The 16001-nt window shown below is 64.9% G+C and overlaps 1 protein-coding gene across 1 annotated transcript; it reads right to left on the bottom strand.

Annotated features, from left to right (window-relative positions):
• Positions 1–4898: 4898 nt before the first annotated feature.
• On the bottom strand, positions 4899–15395 carry LOC115907533 (cholesterol side-chain cleavage enzyme, mitochondrial). The gene is made up of 9 exons (XM_030955483.1): positions 15125–15395; positions 12917–13072; positions 11400–11593; positions 10251–10454; positions 8763–8923; positions 6918–7084; positions 6755–6833; positions 6029–6220; positions 4899–5262 (listed from the first exon to the last, which is right to left on the bottom strand). Exons 1-9 carry the CDS (start codon positions 15391–15393, stop codon positions 5140–5142), a joined length of 1545 nt encoding a protein of 514 aa, XP_030811343.1. The 5' UTR covers positions 15394–15395; the 3' UTR covers positions 4899–5139.
• Between the last annotated feature and the right edge of the window lie 606 nt (positions 15396–16001).

Raw genomic sequence — 16001 nt, forward strand, 5'->3', positions numbered from 1 at the left:
GACTGGGAATGGGAATGAAATGGGAATAGGACACGGCAGGATCAGGAATGGGACAGCATGGAAATGGGAATGGGAGATGGGATCAGGAATGGGACATGCTGGGATTGGGAAGGGGACAGGGTGGTATCAGGAATGGGACATGGCAGGATTGGGAGTGGGAGAACCAGGAACAGGGCTGGGACACCCTCACCCTGCTCATCCTCATCCTCGCCCCCATCCCCGTCCCCACCGTGTCCCCGCTGTCCCCGGTGTCCCCGCCAGCTGTGCCCCCCGGGATGTCCCTGCCAGCCCCGGGCCGGGCCCTGCCCGCGCAGGAGCCGCTCCGGAGGCGCGGGAACATCCCGAGCCTGGAGCCCCCACTGGAGCGCCGGCCTGCCCCAGCCCTCCCAGCTGTCCCTGGCCACTCCCAGGAGAGCACGGGACACCCCCAGGAGCCGGTGAGTGACACGGGGGACACACACGGGGGGGACAGCCACGTCCCCAAGGTGGCCTGGGAGGGGACAGCCCAGGCTTGGGGAGACCCTTCCCAAGGGGATCCAGGATAATTCCTCAGGAATTCTTCCCCATCATCTCCAGCCACTTATGAGCCAAAAAAATATCCCAGAGAATCTTCGGGAATGTTCATCCCTCTGTTGTTCTTCACCCCATCCCTCTGTTAAAGAGCTGGAATACCCAAAAATCTCAGAGTTTGGGGGTCCCAGGTCCAGCCCCACATCCCTGGGAAATTCCACAGGGGGCAAGTGGGAAAAAAGGGAAAAGAGGGAGATGGGGAAATGGAAGGAGAGGAGAAGGTTGGGAAAGACAGAAGGAAGGAAGGAAGGAAGGAAGGAAGGAAGGAAGGAAGGAAGGAAGGAAGGAAGGAAGGAAGGAAGGAAGGAAGGAAGGAAGGAAGGAAGGAAGGATGGATGGATGGATGGATGGATGGATGATGGATGGATGGATGGATGCATGGAGGGATGGATGGATGGATGGAGGAATGGGTGATGGATGGATGGATGATGGATCCATGGATGGATGGATGGATGGATGGATGATGGATGGATGGATGGATGGATGATGGATGGATGATGGATGGATGGATGGATGATGGATGGATGGATGGATGGATGGATGGATGGATGATGGATGGATGGATGGATGGATGGATGGATGGATGGATGGATGGATGGATGGATGGACGGATGGATGATGGATGGATGGATGGATGGATGGATGGATGGATGGATGGATGGATGGACAGATGGATGGATCCATGGATGGTGACAAGAGCAGGGGACAATCTGCCCATCTCCCAGCTCCCCCATGGTGTATTTGACCCTCATCCCGAGCCAATCCCTGGGACCAGGGGGGGTCCATCCCTTTTAGGGGGGAACATCCCCTTCCGGGGGTACCTCCCTGTGTGTCCCGCAGTGCCAGCTGTGCTCTGGTCCCTAGGGGGGTGACAGCCACCACCTGGCGCTGCAGAGGATGGCGGGGGACCTGCTGTCCCTGCGCCGCCGTGTCGCCAGCCTGGAGGCGGAGAACGGGCACCTGCGGCACAGCCTGGCCCGGCTGCGGGAGCCGGCCCAGCTCCGCGGCACCGACAGCGATGTGCTGACCCGGGACGAGCTGCTGGACAGGCTGGGTGCGTGCGGGCACACAGGGCACTGCCACCCTGCCGGGGTGACAGGGATGTGGCGTGTCACCATGGGGATGGGCAGGGTAGGCCGGGCACTGCCACCTTGCCTGGGTGATGGGGACAAGGCACATTATCCTGGGGACAGGCAGGAAACACTGCACACTGCCACTCTTGGTGGGTGACAGGGGTGTGGCATGTCACCCTGGGCACGGGCAGGGCACGCTGGGCACTGCCACCCCGAGTGGGTGACAGTGACAGGTGACAGGGACATAGTGCTTCCTTACAGCCACCCTGGGGTGTGAGCTGGGCACTGCCACCCTGGGTGGGTGACTGGGACGTGGTGTGTCACCATGGGGACAGGCAGGGCCATGCTGGGCACTGCCATCCCGGGTGGTGACAGGGCTGTCCCCGCAGCCACCCCGGGTGGGTGACAGGGCTGTCCCCGCAGCCACTCCGGGTGGGTGACAGGTCTGTCCCCGCAGCCATCCTGTCCCGCGAGCTGGCGGCGGGCGCGGCGGAGCTGCGGGCGCTGCTGGACCGGGTGCAGCGGCTGCAGAACGAGCTGATCCGGGTACGGCCCCGCGGGCACGGCGGGCACCCGGGGCTGTCCCGGGGCTGTCCCGGGGCCGTGCCCGGCACTCGCGGGGCTTCTCCCGCAGAGGAACGACCGCGAGCAGGAGCTGGTGCTGCTCCAGCGGCGGCAGCAGTGGGCACTGAGGCGCTGCCAGCACAGGGCGGCCGAGGCCGGGGCGCTGCAGCGGGCGCTGAGGCAGCAGGACAAGGTGACACGGCCCGGGTGACAAGGACGGGTTTGGGGACACCGCCAGCCCCCCCTCCCCGGCCCTGTCCCGGCGCTGGGGACACGGGGACAGCGGTGCCCTGTGCCCAGGTGATCGAGGCCATGGAGCGGCTGCTGCTGCGGGACAGGAGCGCCGAGAGAGCCGCGGGTGCGTGCTGGGGACAGCGACACTCGGGGGTGTCCCCAGTTTTCCCTGGGATGGTCCGGGGTGGGTGCGGGGGACAGTGACGCTCCGGGATGTCCCCGATCCTCCCTGGAATGTCCCCAACCCTCTGGGGACCGGGATGGTCCAGGGTGGGCACGAGAGAGCCGCGGGTGAGTGCAGAGGGGACAGCGACATTCAGGGATGTCCCCGATCCTCCCTGGAATGTCCCCAACCCTCTGGGGACCGGGATGGTCCAGGGTGGGCACGAGAGAGCCGCGGGTGAGTGCAGAGGGGACAGCGACACTCAGGGATGTCCCCGGATGTCCCCGGGATGGCCCGGGGTGGGCAGGAAGGGACAGTGACACTCAGGGATGTCCCCAACTGTCCCCAGGATGGCCCGGGGTGGGCAGGAAGGGACAGCGACACTCAGGGGTGTCCCCAACCCTCCCTGGGGACTGGGATGGTCCAGGGTGGGCAGGAGGGGACAGCGACACTCGGGGGGTCCCCAGTTGTCCCTGGGATGGCCCGGGTTGGCAGGAGCGGACAGGGACACTCAGGGATGTCCCCAACGCTCAGGGATGTCCCCCGGCAGGGATTCCCTCATTCCCGAGCCCCCGGGCAGGGCAGAGGCCGGGGTTCGCTGTCCCCCTGTCCCTGCGCAGGGAGGGACGCGGGACACGTCCCGCTGTCCCCCCAGAGGTGCCACCCCACAGGTGCCACCCCACAGGTGCCACCCCACAGGTGCCACCCTGGCGGCGCTGCTGGCCCAGAAGCGGCTGCGGGAGGAGCCGGCGGGACCCGCCCGGGCCGCGGTGAGAGCGGGAGGGGACACGGGGGTGGCACCGGGGGTGGTACCGGGACAGAGGGGACACGGCACGGGGGTGGTACCGGGACAGAGGGGACACGGGGGTGGCACGGGGGACAGAGGGGACAAGGCCCGGGGGTGGTACCGGGACAGAGGGGACAAGGCCCGGGGGTGGTACCGGGACAGAGAGGACACGGGGGTGGCACGGGGGACAGAGGGGACACGGGGGTGACACCGGAGACAGAGGGGACAGAGGGGACACGGCACCGGGGGTGGTACCGGGACAGAGGGGACACAGGGACGACACAGGGCACAGAGGGGACACGGGGGTGGCAGCGGGGACAGCCGGACACGCCGCGGGGGTGGCACCGGGCACAGAGGGGACACGGGGGTGACCCCGGGGACAGCCGGACACGCCGCGGGGGTGGCAGCGCTGCGGGGCCGGTGCCCAGCCGCCGCTCCCGTGCCCGCAGTGGCTCCCGGGGCCCGCGGAGAAGCTGGAGCTGCTGGCGCAGCTGGAGCGGGAGCGGGGCCGGGCCCGGGCGCTGGAGAGGCAGGTGGGCACCGCGGGGTCATGTGGGGTCACCCACAGGGGTTTGGGGTCACCCAGGGTGGTTTGGGATCACCTGGCGTGGTTTGGGGTCGCCCAGTGTGGTTTGGGGTGACCCACAGGGGTTTGGGGTCACCCAGTGTGTTTTGGGGTCCCAGAGCCCGTTTTGGGGTCATGTAGCCCTTTTTGGGATGCCCCGGCCCGGTTTGGGGTCTCCCATCATGGTTTGGGGTCCCCCATGGCAGTTTGGGGTCCCTCAGCCCGTTTTGGGGTCCCCATGGTGGTGTGGGGTCTCCCATGGGGGTTTGGGGTCAGTCCCAGCCCATTTGGGGTCAGTCCCAGCCCGTTTGGGGTCAGTCCCAGCCCGTTTGGGTTCCCCAGCCCGTTTGGGGTCAGTCCCAGCCCGTCTGGGGTCAGTCCCAGCCCGTTTGGGGTCTGTCCCAGCTGCAGGACGCCGCCCGGAGCTGGGCCCGGGGCCAGCAGGAGTTGGGGACGCGCCTGCGGGAGCACGGCCTGGGCCTGGTGAGCGCGGGGACAGGGGACACCTGTGACCTACAGTGACACCGGTGACCTACAGCAACCTACAGAGTGACCCTACAGTGACCCTACAGTGACACCACTGTCCCCAGTGTCCCAGTGTCCCCAATGTCCCTGGTGTCCCCAATGTCCCCAATGTCCCCACTGACCCCAGTGTCCCCACTGACCCCAATGTCCCCAGTGTCCCCAATGACCCCAATGTCCCTGGTGTCCCCAGTGTCCCCACTGACCCCTATGTCCCTGGTGTCCCCATGTCCCCAATGTCCCCACTGACCCCAATGTCCCTGGTGTCCCCAATGTCCCCCGTGTCCCCAATGTCCCCAGTGTCCCCAGTGTCCCCTGCCCACCCCAGAAGGGGCTGGTTCCCCCCATGGGTGCCCCCCTGTGCCCCCAGACCCCCCAGGCCCTTTCCAAGCGCCTTTCCCATGGAGCAGAGGCCAGGCAGAACATTCCAGAACATTCCAGAGGTTCCAGGACATTCCAGAGGCTCGGGGGAGCTCGGTGGGACCCCCAGCAGCCAGAGGGGACCCCCAACCCACCCCAAATCCCCCTCCCCGCGGGGCGGCCCAGCTCTGCCTGCCCCGCACAGCGCAGCCTCGAGCCGAGGCCGCGGCCCCGGCAGAGTCCCCGCTGTCCCCAAAGGCCACCGCGGGAGACGTGGCGGTGTCCCCGGGGTGTCCCCTGCTCAGGGCTGGCCCTCGAGGGGCCGCAGGGTCAGCTGGATGGGCTGGTCCGGGACCAGGATCAGGTCGAACTTGGTGCCGATCTCCACGGCCCGCATGGTCTCGATCTTGAAGTTCTCCAGGATCTGGGGTGGAGGGGACATGGCCGTGGGGCCGGGGGGCTTTGGGGACACCGCAGCAAGGCCCAGGGTGACCTTCGAGGCCACTCTGAGCCGAGCCAAACCAGCATTCCACAGGACGGGCCCTGCGGCCACTGCGCTGTCCCCTCCCGTCGGGGACCCTGTGGGACAGACCCCACGGCCACCGCGCTGTCCCCTCCCATCGGGGACCCTGTGGGACAGACCCCACAGCCACCGCACTGTCCCCTCCCGTCGGGGACCCTGTGGGACAGACCCCACGGCCACCGCGCTGTCCCCTCCCATCGGGGACCCTGTGGGACAGACCCCACAGCCACCGTGCTGTCCCCTCCCATTGGGGACCCTGTGGACAGACCCCACAGCCACCGCACTGTCCCCTCCCATTGGGGACCCCACAGGACAGACCCCACAGCCACCGTGCTGTCCCCTCCCATTGGGGACCCCACAGGACAGACCCCACAGCCACCGCGCTGTCCCCTGGCATTGGGGACCCTACAGGATGGACCCCACAACCACCGCACTGTCCCTTCACATTGGGGACCCCGTGTGACAGACCCCATGGCCATGGCACTGTCCCCTCATGCTGGAAACGCCACAGCACAGACCCCACGGCCACCATGCTGTCCCCTCCTGTTGGGGACTCTGCAGGATGGACCCCACGGCCACTACACTGTCCACTGATGTCAGGGACCCTGTGTGACAGACCCCACGGCCACGGCGCTGTCCCCCGGCGCAGGGGACAGGGGACACTCACGTGCATGAGGAAGAGCTGCATCTCCAGCTCGGCGATGCGGCGGCCCAGGCACTGGCGGGGCCCGAAGCCGAGGCCGAGCCCCAGGAATGGTTTGGGGCCGGCCTGCAGCCAGCGCTGCGGGAGGAAGCGCTCGGGCCGCGGGAACACGGCGGGGTCACGGCCCATGGCGTACAGCCCCACCTGCACCAGCGTCTGCGGAGTGGTGGGGACAGGGCAGCGTGTCACCGTGTCACTGTGTCCTTGTGTCACCGTGTCCTTCTGTCCTGGTGTCCTTGAATCCTCATGTCCCTGTGTCTCCACATTGCCGCTTCCCCATGTCCCCCTGTCCTCATGTCACCACATCCCCATGTCCCCATGTTCTCGTGTCCTCATCCCCTCATGTCCCCGTGTCCCCATGTCCCCATGTCCCCATATCCCCATGTCCCTGTGTCCCCATGTCCCTGTGTCCCCGTGTCCCCATATGCCTATGTCTCCATGTCCCCGTGTCCCCATATCCCTATGTCTCCATGTCCCCATGTCCCCGTGTCCCTGTGTCCCTATGTCCCCATGTCCCCATGTCCCCATGTCCCCATGTCCCCGTGTCCCCATGTCTCCCCACCCCCTATCCCCATGTCCCCGTGTCCTCGTGTCTCCGTGTCCCCCCATCCCCGGGTCCCCATGTCCTGGTGGTGTCCCCATGTCCCGGTGGTGTCCCCGTGTCCCGGTGGTGTCCCGGTGTCCCCTCACCCCGGGCGGGATGCGGTAGTCCTGCAGGATGACCTCCTGCGTGGTGTACCTCTGCAGGGTCACGGCCACCGGGTGCAGCCTGCACGACAGTGACACCGCGGCCTTGGGGACACTCCGGGGAGGAAGGGCGTGTCCTCCTCACCTGAGCCCTCCTCCTCCTCACCTGAGTGTCTCCTTGATGGTGGCCTTGAGCAGCCGTGTGGATTTCAGCATCTTCTCACGGTCGCCGCCTGCCTCGCGTTTGGCTGCCAGGACCTCAGCCCGCAGCTGCTCCTGCACGCCCGGGGCCCGCGCCAGCTCCAGCATGGCCCACTGCAGGGTCATGGACGTCTGGGGGACAGACACAGGGCACACAGCTGCCAGGACCTGCTCCTGCCGGCCCAGAGCTCCCAGGACCTGCTCAGCCCTGCCAGGACCTGCTCCTGCCTGGCCCAGACCTGCCAGGACCTGCTCAGCCCTGCCAGGACCTAGTCAGCGCTGCCAGGACCTGCTCTGTGCAGCCAGGACCTGCTCAGTGGTGCCAGGACCTGCTCAGCGCTGCCAGGACCTGCTCAGTGGTGCCAGGACCTGCTCAGCCCTTCCAGGACTTGCTCCTGCCGGCCCAGAGCTCCCAGAACCTGCTCAGCCCTGCCAGGACCTGCTCCTGCCGGCCCAGAGCTCCCAGGACCTGCTCAGTTGTGCCAGGACCTGCTCAGCCCTTCCAGGACTTGCTCCTGCCGGCCCAGAGCTCCCAGAACCTGCTCAGCCCTGCCAGGACCTGCTCCTGCCGGCCCAGAGCTCCCAGGACCTGCTCAGCCCTGCCAGGACCTTCTCCTGCCCAGCTTGGTGCTTCCCCACCCAACACCATCCAGGACCTTCTCCCTGCCCCATCCAGGACTTTCTTCCTGCCCCACATAACACCAACCAGGACCTTCTCCTTGACCCAACCAGCACCAGGCATGACCTTCTCCCTGCCTGCCCCAGCCAGCCCCATCCACGACCTTCTTCCTGTCTCACCTATCACCAGCCAGGACCTTCTCCCTGATCCACCCAGGACCTTCTCCCTGCCTGCCCCAGCCAGCCCCATCCACGACCTTCTCCCTGTCTCACCTATCACCAGCCAGGACCTTCTCCTTGACCCACTCAACACCATCCACGACCTTCTCGCTGCCCCACCCAGAACCTTCTCCCTCCCTGCCCCACCTAGGACCTTCTCCCTGCCTGTCCCACCTATCACCAGCCAGGACCTTCTCCCTGCCTGTCCCAACACCAACCAGGACCTTCTCCCTGCCCAATCCAGAACCTTCTCCCTCCCTGCCCCACCCAGGATTTTCTCCCTGCCTGTCCCACCTATCACCAACCAGGACCTTCCCCCTGCCTGCCCCAACACCAGCCAGGACCTTCTCCCTGTCCCACCCATCACCAGCCAGGACCTTCTCCCTGTCGGTACCAACACCAACCAGGACCTTCTCCCTGTTCCACTCTGCCCCACCCAGGACCTTCTCCCCGCCTGCCCTAGCACCAACCAGGATTTCTCCCTGCCCCACCCAGGACCTTCTCCCTGTCCAATCCAGAACCTTCTCCCTCCCTGCCCCTCCATCACCACCCAGGACATTTTCCCTGCCCCAGCCAGCACCACCCAGGACCTTCTCCCTTCCCAACCCAGGACCTTCTCCCTGCCTACCCAACCCAGCACCACCCAGGACCTTCTCCCTCCCAACCCCGGCCATCACCAGCCAGGACCTTTTCCCTGAACCACCCATCACCACCCAGGACCTTATCCCTGCCTGTCCCATCACCACCCAGGACCTTCTCCTTGTGCCAACCAGGACCTTCTTCCTGCCTGTCCTATCACCACCCAGGACCTTCTCCCTGCCCAATCCAGGACCTTCTCCCTGTCCCACCCATCACCACCCACGACCTTCTCCCTGCCCAATCCAGGACCTTCTCCCTGCCTGTCCCAGCCCCACCCAGGACCTTCTCCCCACCCCAGCCAGGCCCTTGTCCCTGTCCCGTCCCCAGGCTGCACCGTGTCCACGCCCCCAGCCATCATCTCGGTGACGCTGGCGCGGATGTCGTCCAGGGGCAGCTTGTCGCGCAGGATGAGGTTGCCCAGGATGCCCACGTGCTCCTGGCGGCTCTTGCGCTGCAGCCGCAGGTCCCGGTACACGTTCTGGATGCACTTGTCCGCTGAGGGGACACCGCGGGGCAGGAGGGGACATCAGCGTCGCCGCCCTGGGGGTGGCGCGGCGGTGAAACCGCCCCAGAGGCGTCAGCGCGGGGGAAACGGGTTTGTAGGAGATTTTAGTATTTATGTGTAAATTTTGAGGTAAGAAACGCCGATTTAGGAACGTTGTGGAAGAGGATGGTGAAGTTGAGAGAGAAGTTGGACTGGGAGCGGGTTTTGGAGGGTGGGTTTGTAAGAAAGGTGGGGAATTCTGGAGAAGTGGAACGATGGAAGGTGGGCTGGAGTGGGATTTATCGGGAGCAGTTTCAGATGGTTTGAGGTGTCTGTGGGGTGGGGTGGGGAAAATGGGTGAAAAAATGGTGATGGGGTGACCACAGAGGTGGCAGGGCGAGGTGTCCCCAGAGGTGACAGGGCATGGTGACAAAGCGAGGTGTCCCCAGAGCTGAAAGGGTGAGGTGACAGGGTGAGGTGGCAGGGTGAGGTGTCCCCAGAGGTGGCAGGGTGAGGTGACAAGGCAAGGTGACTGGGCGAGATGACAAGGAGAGGTGTCTCCAGAGTTGGAAGGGCAAGGTGTCCCCAGAGCTGACAGGTCGAGGTGGCAGGGCAAGGTGACAGGGCGAGGTGTCCCCAGACGTGGCAGGATGAGGTGACAGGGTGAAGTGACAGAGCGAGGTGTCCCCAGAGATGACAGGGTGAGGTGACAGGGAGAGGTGTCCCCAGAGGTGGCAGAGCAAAGTGGCAGGGAGAGGTGGCGGGATGAGGTGTCCCCAGAGGTGACAGGTGAGGTGGCAGGGTGAGATGACAGGACAAGGTCGCAGGGTAAGGTGTCCCTAGAGGTGACAGGGCAAGGTGACAGGGTAAGGTGTCCCCAGAGGTGACAGATTGAGGTGGCAGGGTGAGGTGTCCCCAGAGGTGTCTCCAGAGATGTCCCCAGAGGTGACAGGGCAAGGTGACAGGTTGAGGTGGCAGGGCGAGGTGACAGAGCGAGGTGTTCCCAGAGGTGACAGGGCATGGTGGCAGGGTGAGGTGACAAGTCAAGGTGTCCCCAGAGGTGGAAGAGCGAGGTGGCAGTGTGAGGTGACAGGGCAAGATGACAGGGCAAGGTGGCATGGAGAGGTGACAAGGCAAGATGTCCCCAGAGGTGGCAGGGTGAGGTGACAGGGTGAGGTGTCCCCAGAGGTGTCCCCAGAGGTGGCAGGGTGAGGCGGCAGGGTGAGGAGACAGGGCAAGGTGGCAGAGTGAGGTGACAGGGTGAGGTGTCCCCCGGGGTGACAGGGTGAGGTGACAGGGTGAGGTGTCCCCAGAGGTGACACGGGTGGTGGCACTGACCCTGGTAGAAGATGGCGTCCCAGGCCTGCACGTGCTGGCGCCAGGTGTGGCTGCGCAGGCGCCGCAGCAGCGCGGGCGGCAGGTACAGCATGGGCGCCGTGGTGTGGAACATGCGCGACACGGCCTCGATGAAGCGCTGCGCCTCGGGCTGCACGAAATCCTGCAGCAGCCCCAGGCGCTCGCCGTACAGCACGTGGCACACCGCTGGGGACGGGACACGGCATTGTCATTGTCATTGTCCCCATGGGCACAGGGACCTCCCCGTACAGCACGTGGCATACTGCTGGGGACCGGACAGGGACGTGTCATTGTCATTGTCATTGTCATTGTCATTGTCATTGTCATTGTCATTGTCATTGTCCCCATGGGCACAGGGACCAGCCCCAGGCACTCCCCGTACAGCACGTGGCACACCACTGGGGACGGGATACGGACGTGTCATTGTCATTGTCCCCATGAGCACAGGGACCTCCCCGTACAGCACATGGCACACCGCTGGGGACTGGACATGGCATTGTCATTGTCATTGTCCCCATGGGCACAGAGACCTCCCTGTACAGCATGTGGCACACCGCTGGGGACCGGACATGTCATTGTCATTGTCTTTGTCATTGTCATTGTCCCCATGGGCACAGGGACCTCCCCGTACAGCATGTGGCACACCGCTGGGGACTGGACATGTCATTGTCATTGTCATTGTCATTGTCATTGTCATTGTCATTGTCATTGTCATTGTCATTGTCCCCATGGGCACAGGGACCAGCCCCAGGTGCTCCCCGTACAGCATGTGGCACATGGCTGGGGGACAGTGTCCATCAGGGACACGTCCCTGTCCCCAGGGCCATGGAGACCTGGCCCAGGTGCACCCAGTGACCCTCAGGGACACGTCCCTGTTCCCAAGGCCACCTCCAGCCTTGCCGTGGCCATGTTTGTCCCCGAGGGGCTGGCATTGTCACCAGCTGGTGGCCAGTGAAGGACAAATGGCCGCTCTGTCAGCAGGGTGGGGGTTTGTTTGGGGTTCTTTTGGGCTTCTTTTGGGGAAGGTTTTGGGGTTTGTTTGGGGTTCTTTTAGGGGGTTTTGGGGGTCTGTTTGGGGTTCTTTTGGGCTTCCTTTGGGCTCCTTTGGTGGTGTTTTGTTTGGTCACTCACACTCGAGGGCGAAGCGGAAGAGCTCCTGGCTGAAGTCGCCGCTCCAGCAGCCGCTGAGCCCCGCCTGGGCCCGCGCGCGCCGCACGAAATCCTCGCCCACGGCGCTGAGCAGGGGCACGAAGCCGGGCACGGCCGCGGGCGCCAGCGCCTCCTTGTTGAGCAGCAGCCGCTCCGAGCGCCACGCCTCGCCCGTCCTGCACGGGGACACGGCCGCTGTCACCCCCGGAGCGCCGACAGTGTCCCCAAGGCCCTCCGGCCGTGCTACGCGCCCTGCGCTGGGAGTCTGGACTTGGGGTCCCCACTTATTTGAGGAGCCCGGATTTGGGGTCCCCCAATCGCTTGAGGAGCCCAAATTTGGGGTCCCCACTCCTGGGGATCTGGTGTCCCCACTCACTTGAGGAGTGACAGAAGCCCAAATTTGGGGTCCCGACTTATTTGAAGAGTCTGGATTTGGGGTCCCCCAATCGCTTGAGGAGCCCAGATTTGGGGTCCCCACTTATTTGAGGAGCCCAGAATTGGGGTCCCCCAATCGTTTGAGGAGCCCAAATTTGGGGTCCCCACTGCTGGGGATCTGGTGTCCCCACTTGCTTGAGGAGTGACAGAAGCCCAAACTTGGGGTCCCCACTTATTTGAGGAGTCTGGATTTGGGGTCCCCCAATCACTTGAGGAGCCCAAATTTGGGGCCCCCACTTATTTAAAGAGTCTGGATTTGGGATCCCCCAATCACTTGAGGAGCCCAAATTTGGGGTCCCCACTTATTTGAGGGGCCCAGATTTGGGGTCCCCCAATTGCTTCAGGAGCCCAAATTTGGGGTCCCCACTTATTTGAGGAGCCTGGATTTGGGGTCTCCCCAGTCACCTGAGGAGCCCAGATTTGGGGTCCCCACTCCTGGGGACCTGGTGTCCCCACTCACTTGAGGAGTGACAGAAGCCCAGATTTGGGGTCCCCACTTACTTGAGGAGCATCAGGAGCCCAGAACTGGGGTCCCCCAATCACTTGAGGAGCCCAAATTTGGGGTCCCCAATTATCTGAGGAGCCCAGATTAGGGATCCCCACTCACTAGAGGGGATTTGGGGTCCCTACTCACTTGAGGCACCTGGGTTTGGGGTCCCCACTCACTTGAGGAGCAACAGGAGCTGGGATTTGGGGCCCCAATCACTTGAGGAGTGACAGGTGCCCAGATTTGGGGTCCCCACTCACTGGAGGGGATTTGGGGTCCACACTCACTTGAGGAGCAATAGAAGCCCAGATTTGGGGTCCTCAATCACTTGAGAGGATTTGGGGTCCCCCACTCACTTGAGGAGTGTCAGGAGCCCAGATATGAGGTCCCCACTCCTGGGGACTTGGGGTCGGCACTCAGTGGAGAGGATTTGGGATGGGCACTCCCTTGAGGAGCTTGGATTTGGGGTACCCATTCCCTTGAAGAGTCCAGGTTTGGAGTCCCTGCTCCGTTTTTGGGGTCCCCACTCACTTGAGCAGCATGCCGTAGGGTTTGGGGTTTTTGGGGTGGCACTCACTTGAGCAGCACGCCGTAGGGTTTGTTGCGGAAGTCCCTGTAGGCCACCCATGGCGGGACGCGGAAGCGCTCGGGCAGGGCCCCCTCGGCCTGGAACAGCGTGGCCGCGTCGCCGGGAGTGACGATGTTCACGCTCTCGTAGGTGCCCAGCTTCTCCCTGGGGACCCCAAAATCAGCACCCCTGCCCTGGGGGGGCCTGTCCCCATGGCAGTGTCCTGTCCCCATGGCAGTGTCCCATCTTGTCCCCATGGCAGCGTCCTGTCCTGTCCCTATGGCAATGTCCTGTCCTGTCCTGTCCCCATGGCAGTGTCCTGTCCCTATGGCAATGTCCTGTCCTCATGGGAATGTCCTGTCCTATGGCAATGTCCTGTCCTGTCCTGTCCTGTCCCCTATGGCAGTGTCCTGTCCTGTCCCCATGGCAGTGTCCTGTCCCATTCTCCTGGCAATGTCCTGTCCCCATGGCAGTGTCCTGTCCCATTCTCCATGGCAATGTCCTGTCCTGTCCCCGTGGCAATGTCTTGTCCTGTGCCCCTGGCAATGTCCTGTCCCCCTGGCAATGTCCTGTCCCCATGGCAATGTCCTGTCCCCATGGCAATGCCCTGTCCCCGTTATCCCCAAATCCCGCAGCCACAGGGCCCTGTCCCACAGTCCCTGTCCCTCCCTGGGCATGGGGACTGTCCCCCTTGACCCACAGTCCCTGTCCCCTCTTGACCTTCACGGTCCCTGTCCCCTCCCACCCCACAGACCCTGTCCTCTCCCTGGGCACGGTCCCTGTCCCCTCCTGCTCCAGGTTCCCTGTCCCCTCCCTGGGCACAGGACCTGTCCCCTCCTGTCCCTCAGTCCCTGTCCCCTTCCCTCTTGTCCCTCACGGTGTCCCCAAGCTGGGCCAGGCTCCTCCAGCAGCTCAGCCCCGGACTGGGAAAGCAGCCGGGCTGGGGACAGGGCAGGGGACAGGGCAGGGGACCAGGGAGGGGACACGGGCTAGGGACATGGGTGGGGGTAGAGGCAGGGGCCACAGGGAGGGGACAGACATGGGGACACAGGCAATGGACATGGGCAGGGGACATGGGAGGGGACGGGGCAGAGTGCAGGGCTGGGGACACGGGAGGGGGCACAGCAGGGGACAGGGGACACGGGGAGGTGATGCAGGGAGGGGACACAGGCAGGGCAGCGGGCAGGGGACAGGGGGTGGGAACATGGGCAGAGGACACGGGAGGGGACACGAGGAGAGTACCCGGGCAGAGGATCGGGGAGGGGACACAGGGTGGGGACACGGGAGGGGACACGGTCAGGGGACAGGGTCAGAGGACAGGGCAGGGGACACAGCGGGGTGACAGGGGCAGGGTAGACAGGGAGAATACACGGGGAGGGGACCCGGGGTGGGGACACGAGCTGGGGACACGGGAGGGGTGACAGGGGAAGGGTAGACAGGGAGGGGACACGGGGAGGGGACACAGGGAGGGGACAAGAGGGAGTACACGGGGAGGGGAGAGGGCAGGGGACAGGGGCAGGGGACTGGGCAGGAGACGCGGGAGGGGACATGGGAAGGGACACAGGATGGGGACATGGGAGGGGACAGAGGCAGGGGACCGAGCAAGGGATATGGGAGGGGGCACGAGCAGGGCACACGGGGAATGAACTCGGGGAGAGGACCGGGCAGGGGACAGGAGCAGGGAACACGGGAGGTGACATGGGCAGGGGACATGGGAGGGGACACAGGGAGGGGACAGGGGCAGGGGACCGAGCAGGGGACACAGGGAGGGGACACGAGGAAAGTACACGGGGAGAGAACCGGGCAGGGGACACAGAGCGGGGACACGGGAGGGGACACAGGGAGGGGACGCAGAGGGGACACGGGAGGGGACCTAATAAGGGATACAGGAGGGGACACGAGGAGAGTATCGGGGAGGGGACACAGGGAGGGGACACGGGTGGAGGCAGAGGCAGGGGACATGGGAAGGGGACACAGGGAAGGGATGCAGGGAGGGGACATGGGGAGGGGACACGGGCAGAGGACCAAGCAGGGCACACAGGGAGGGGACACGGGGAGGGGACACGGGGAGGGGACACAGGGAGGGGACGCGAGGAGAGTGCACAGGGAGAGGAGCGGGCAGGTGACACAGGGGGGTGACAGAAGCAGGGTACACAGCGACAGGAGCGGGCAGGGGACGCGGGCAGGGGACACGGGCAGGGGACAGGGCCAGCTGACCTGTAGATGGGCCCGAAGCGGCGGAACTTGCCGGCCATGCTGAGGTGCAGGGTGCTGAGGCCGCCCTCCCGCCAGAAGCGGTACAGGTTGAGCCAGCCCGCCCGCCACTCGCCCGGCACCTGGTTAAAGGGCCGGGGGGCCGAGGGGACAGCCGGGGGGACAGCCGGGGGCACAGCGCCCGCAGCCCCCCCGAGCCGGCGACACGGCCCCGCTGAGGCTCGGGGACATCCCCGCAGCGCTCCGGCCTTGGTGACAACTTGGGCGAGCATGGGGAGGGCGGCCCGGAGGGACGCGGTGGCCTCGCTCTTATGCCGAGCTCCCGCCGGGGACAGCCCCCAGCGACAGCGACACGGCCGGGGCTGGCGCAGCCCGCCCCAGAGCGGCCCCGGGACAGGTGACAGCGCGGGGTGGCCTTGGGAGAAGGGCGGGATGTGCCCCGAAAGCGATAACGAGGCGCGGGGCAGGGCACCCCGGCCGGGGACAGCCTTGGGGGCCGCCAGCCAGGGTCACCCCGGCGGGGGTGGCCTTGGGGACGCGGTGCCACTGCTGGGGGCGCCTCACGTGCCCCGAGCCGGGGGCGGGCCCGGCATGCCCGGGCTCTGTCCCAAATCCCAAACGCCAAACCCCAAACTCCAAACCCCAAATGCCAAGTCCCAAACTCCAAACCCCAAATGCCAAACCTCAAATCCCAAACTCCAAACCCCAAATCCCAAACTCTAAACCCCAAACCCCAAATCCGCAACCCCCAAATCCCAAATCTCGAACTCCAATCCCCAAATCCGCAACCCCCAAATCCCAAATCCCAAACCTCAAATCCCAAACCCCAAATTCCCAAACTCCAAACCCCAAATCTCAAATCCCAATCCCCAGACCTCAA

Source organism: Camarhynchus parvulus, chromosome 10, assembly GCF_901933205.1.
Source record: "Camarhynchus parvulus chromosome 10, STF_HiC, whole genome shotgun sequence".
NCBI lineage: Eukaryota > Metazoa > Chordata > Aves > Passeriformes > Thraupidae > Camarhynchus > Camarhynchus parvulus.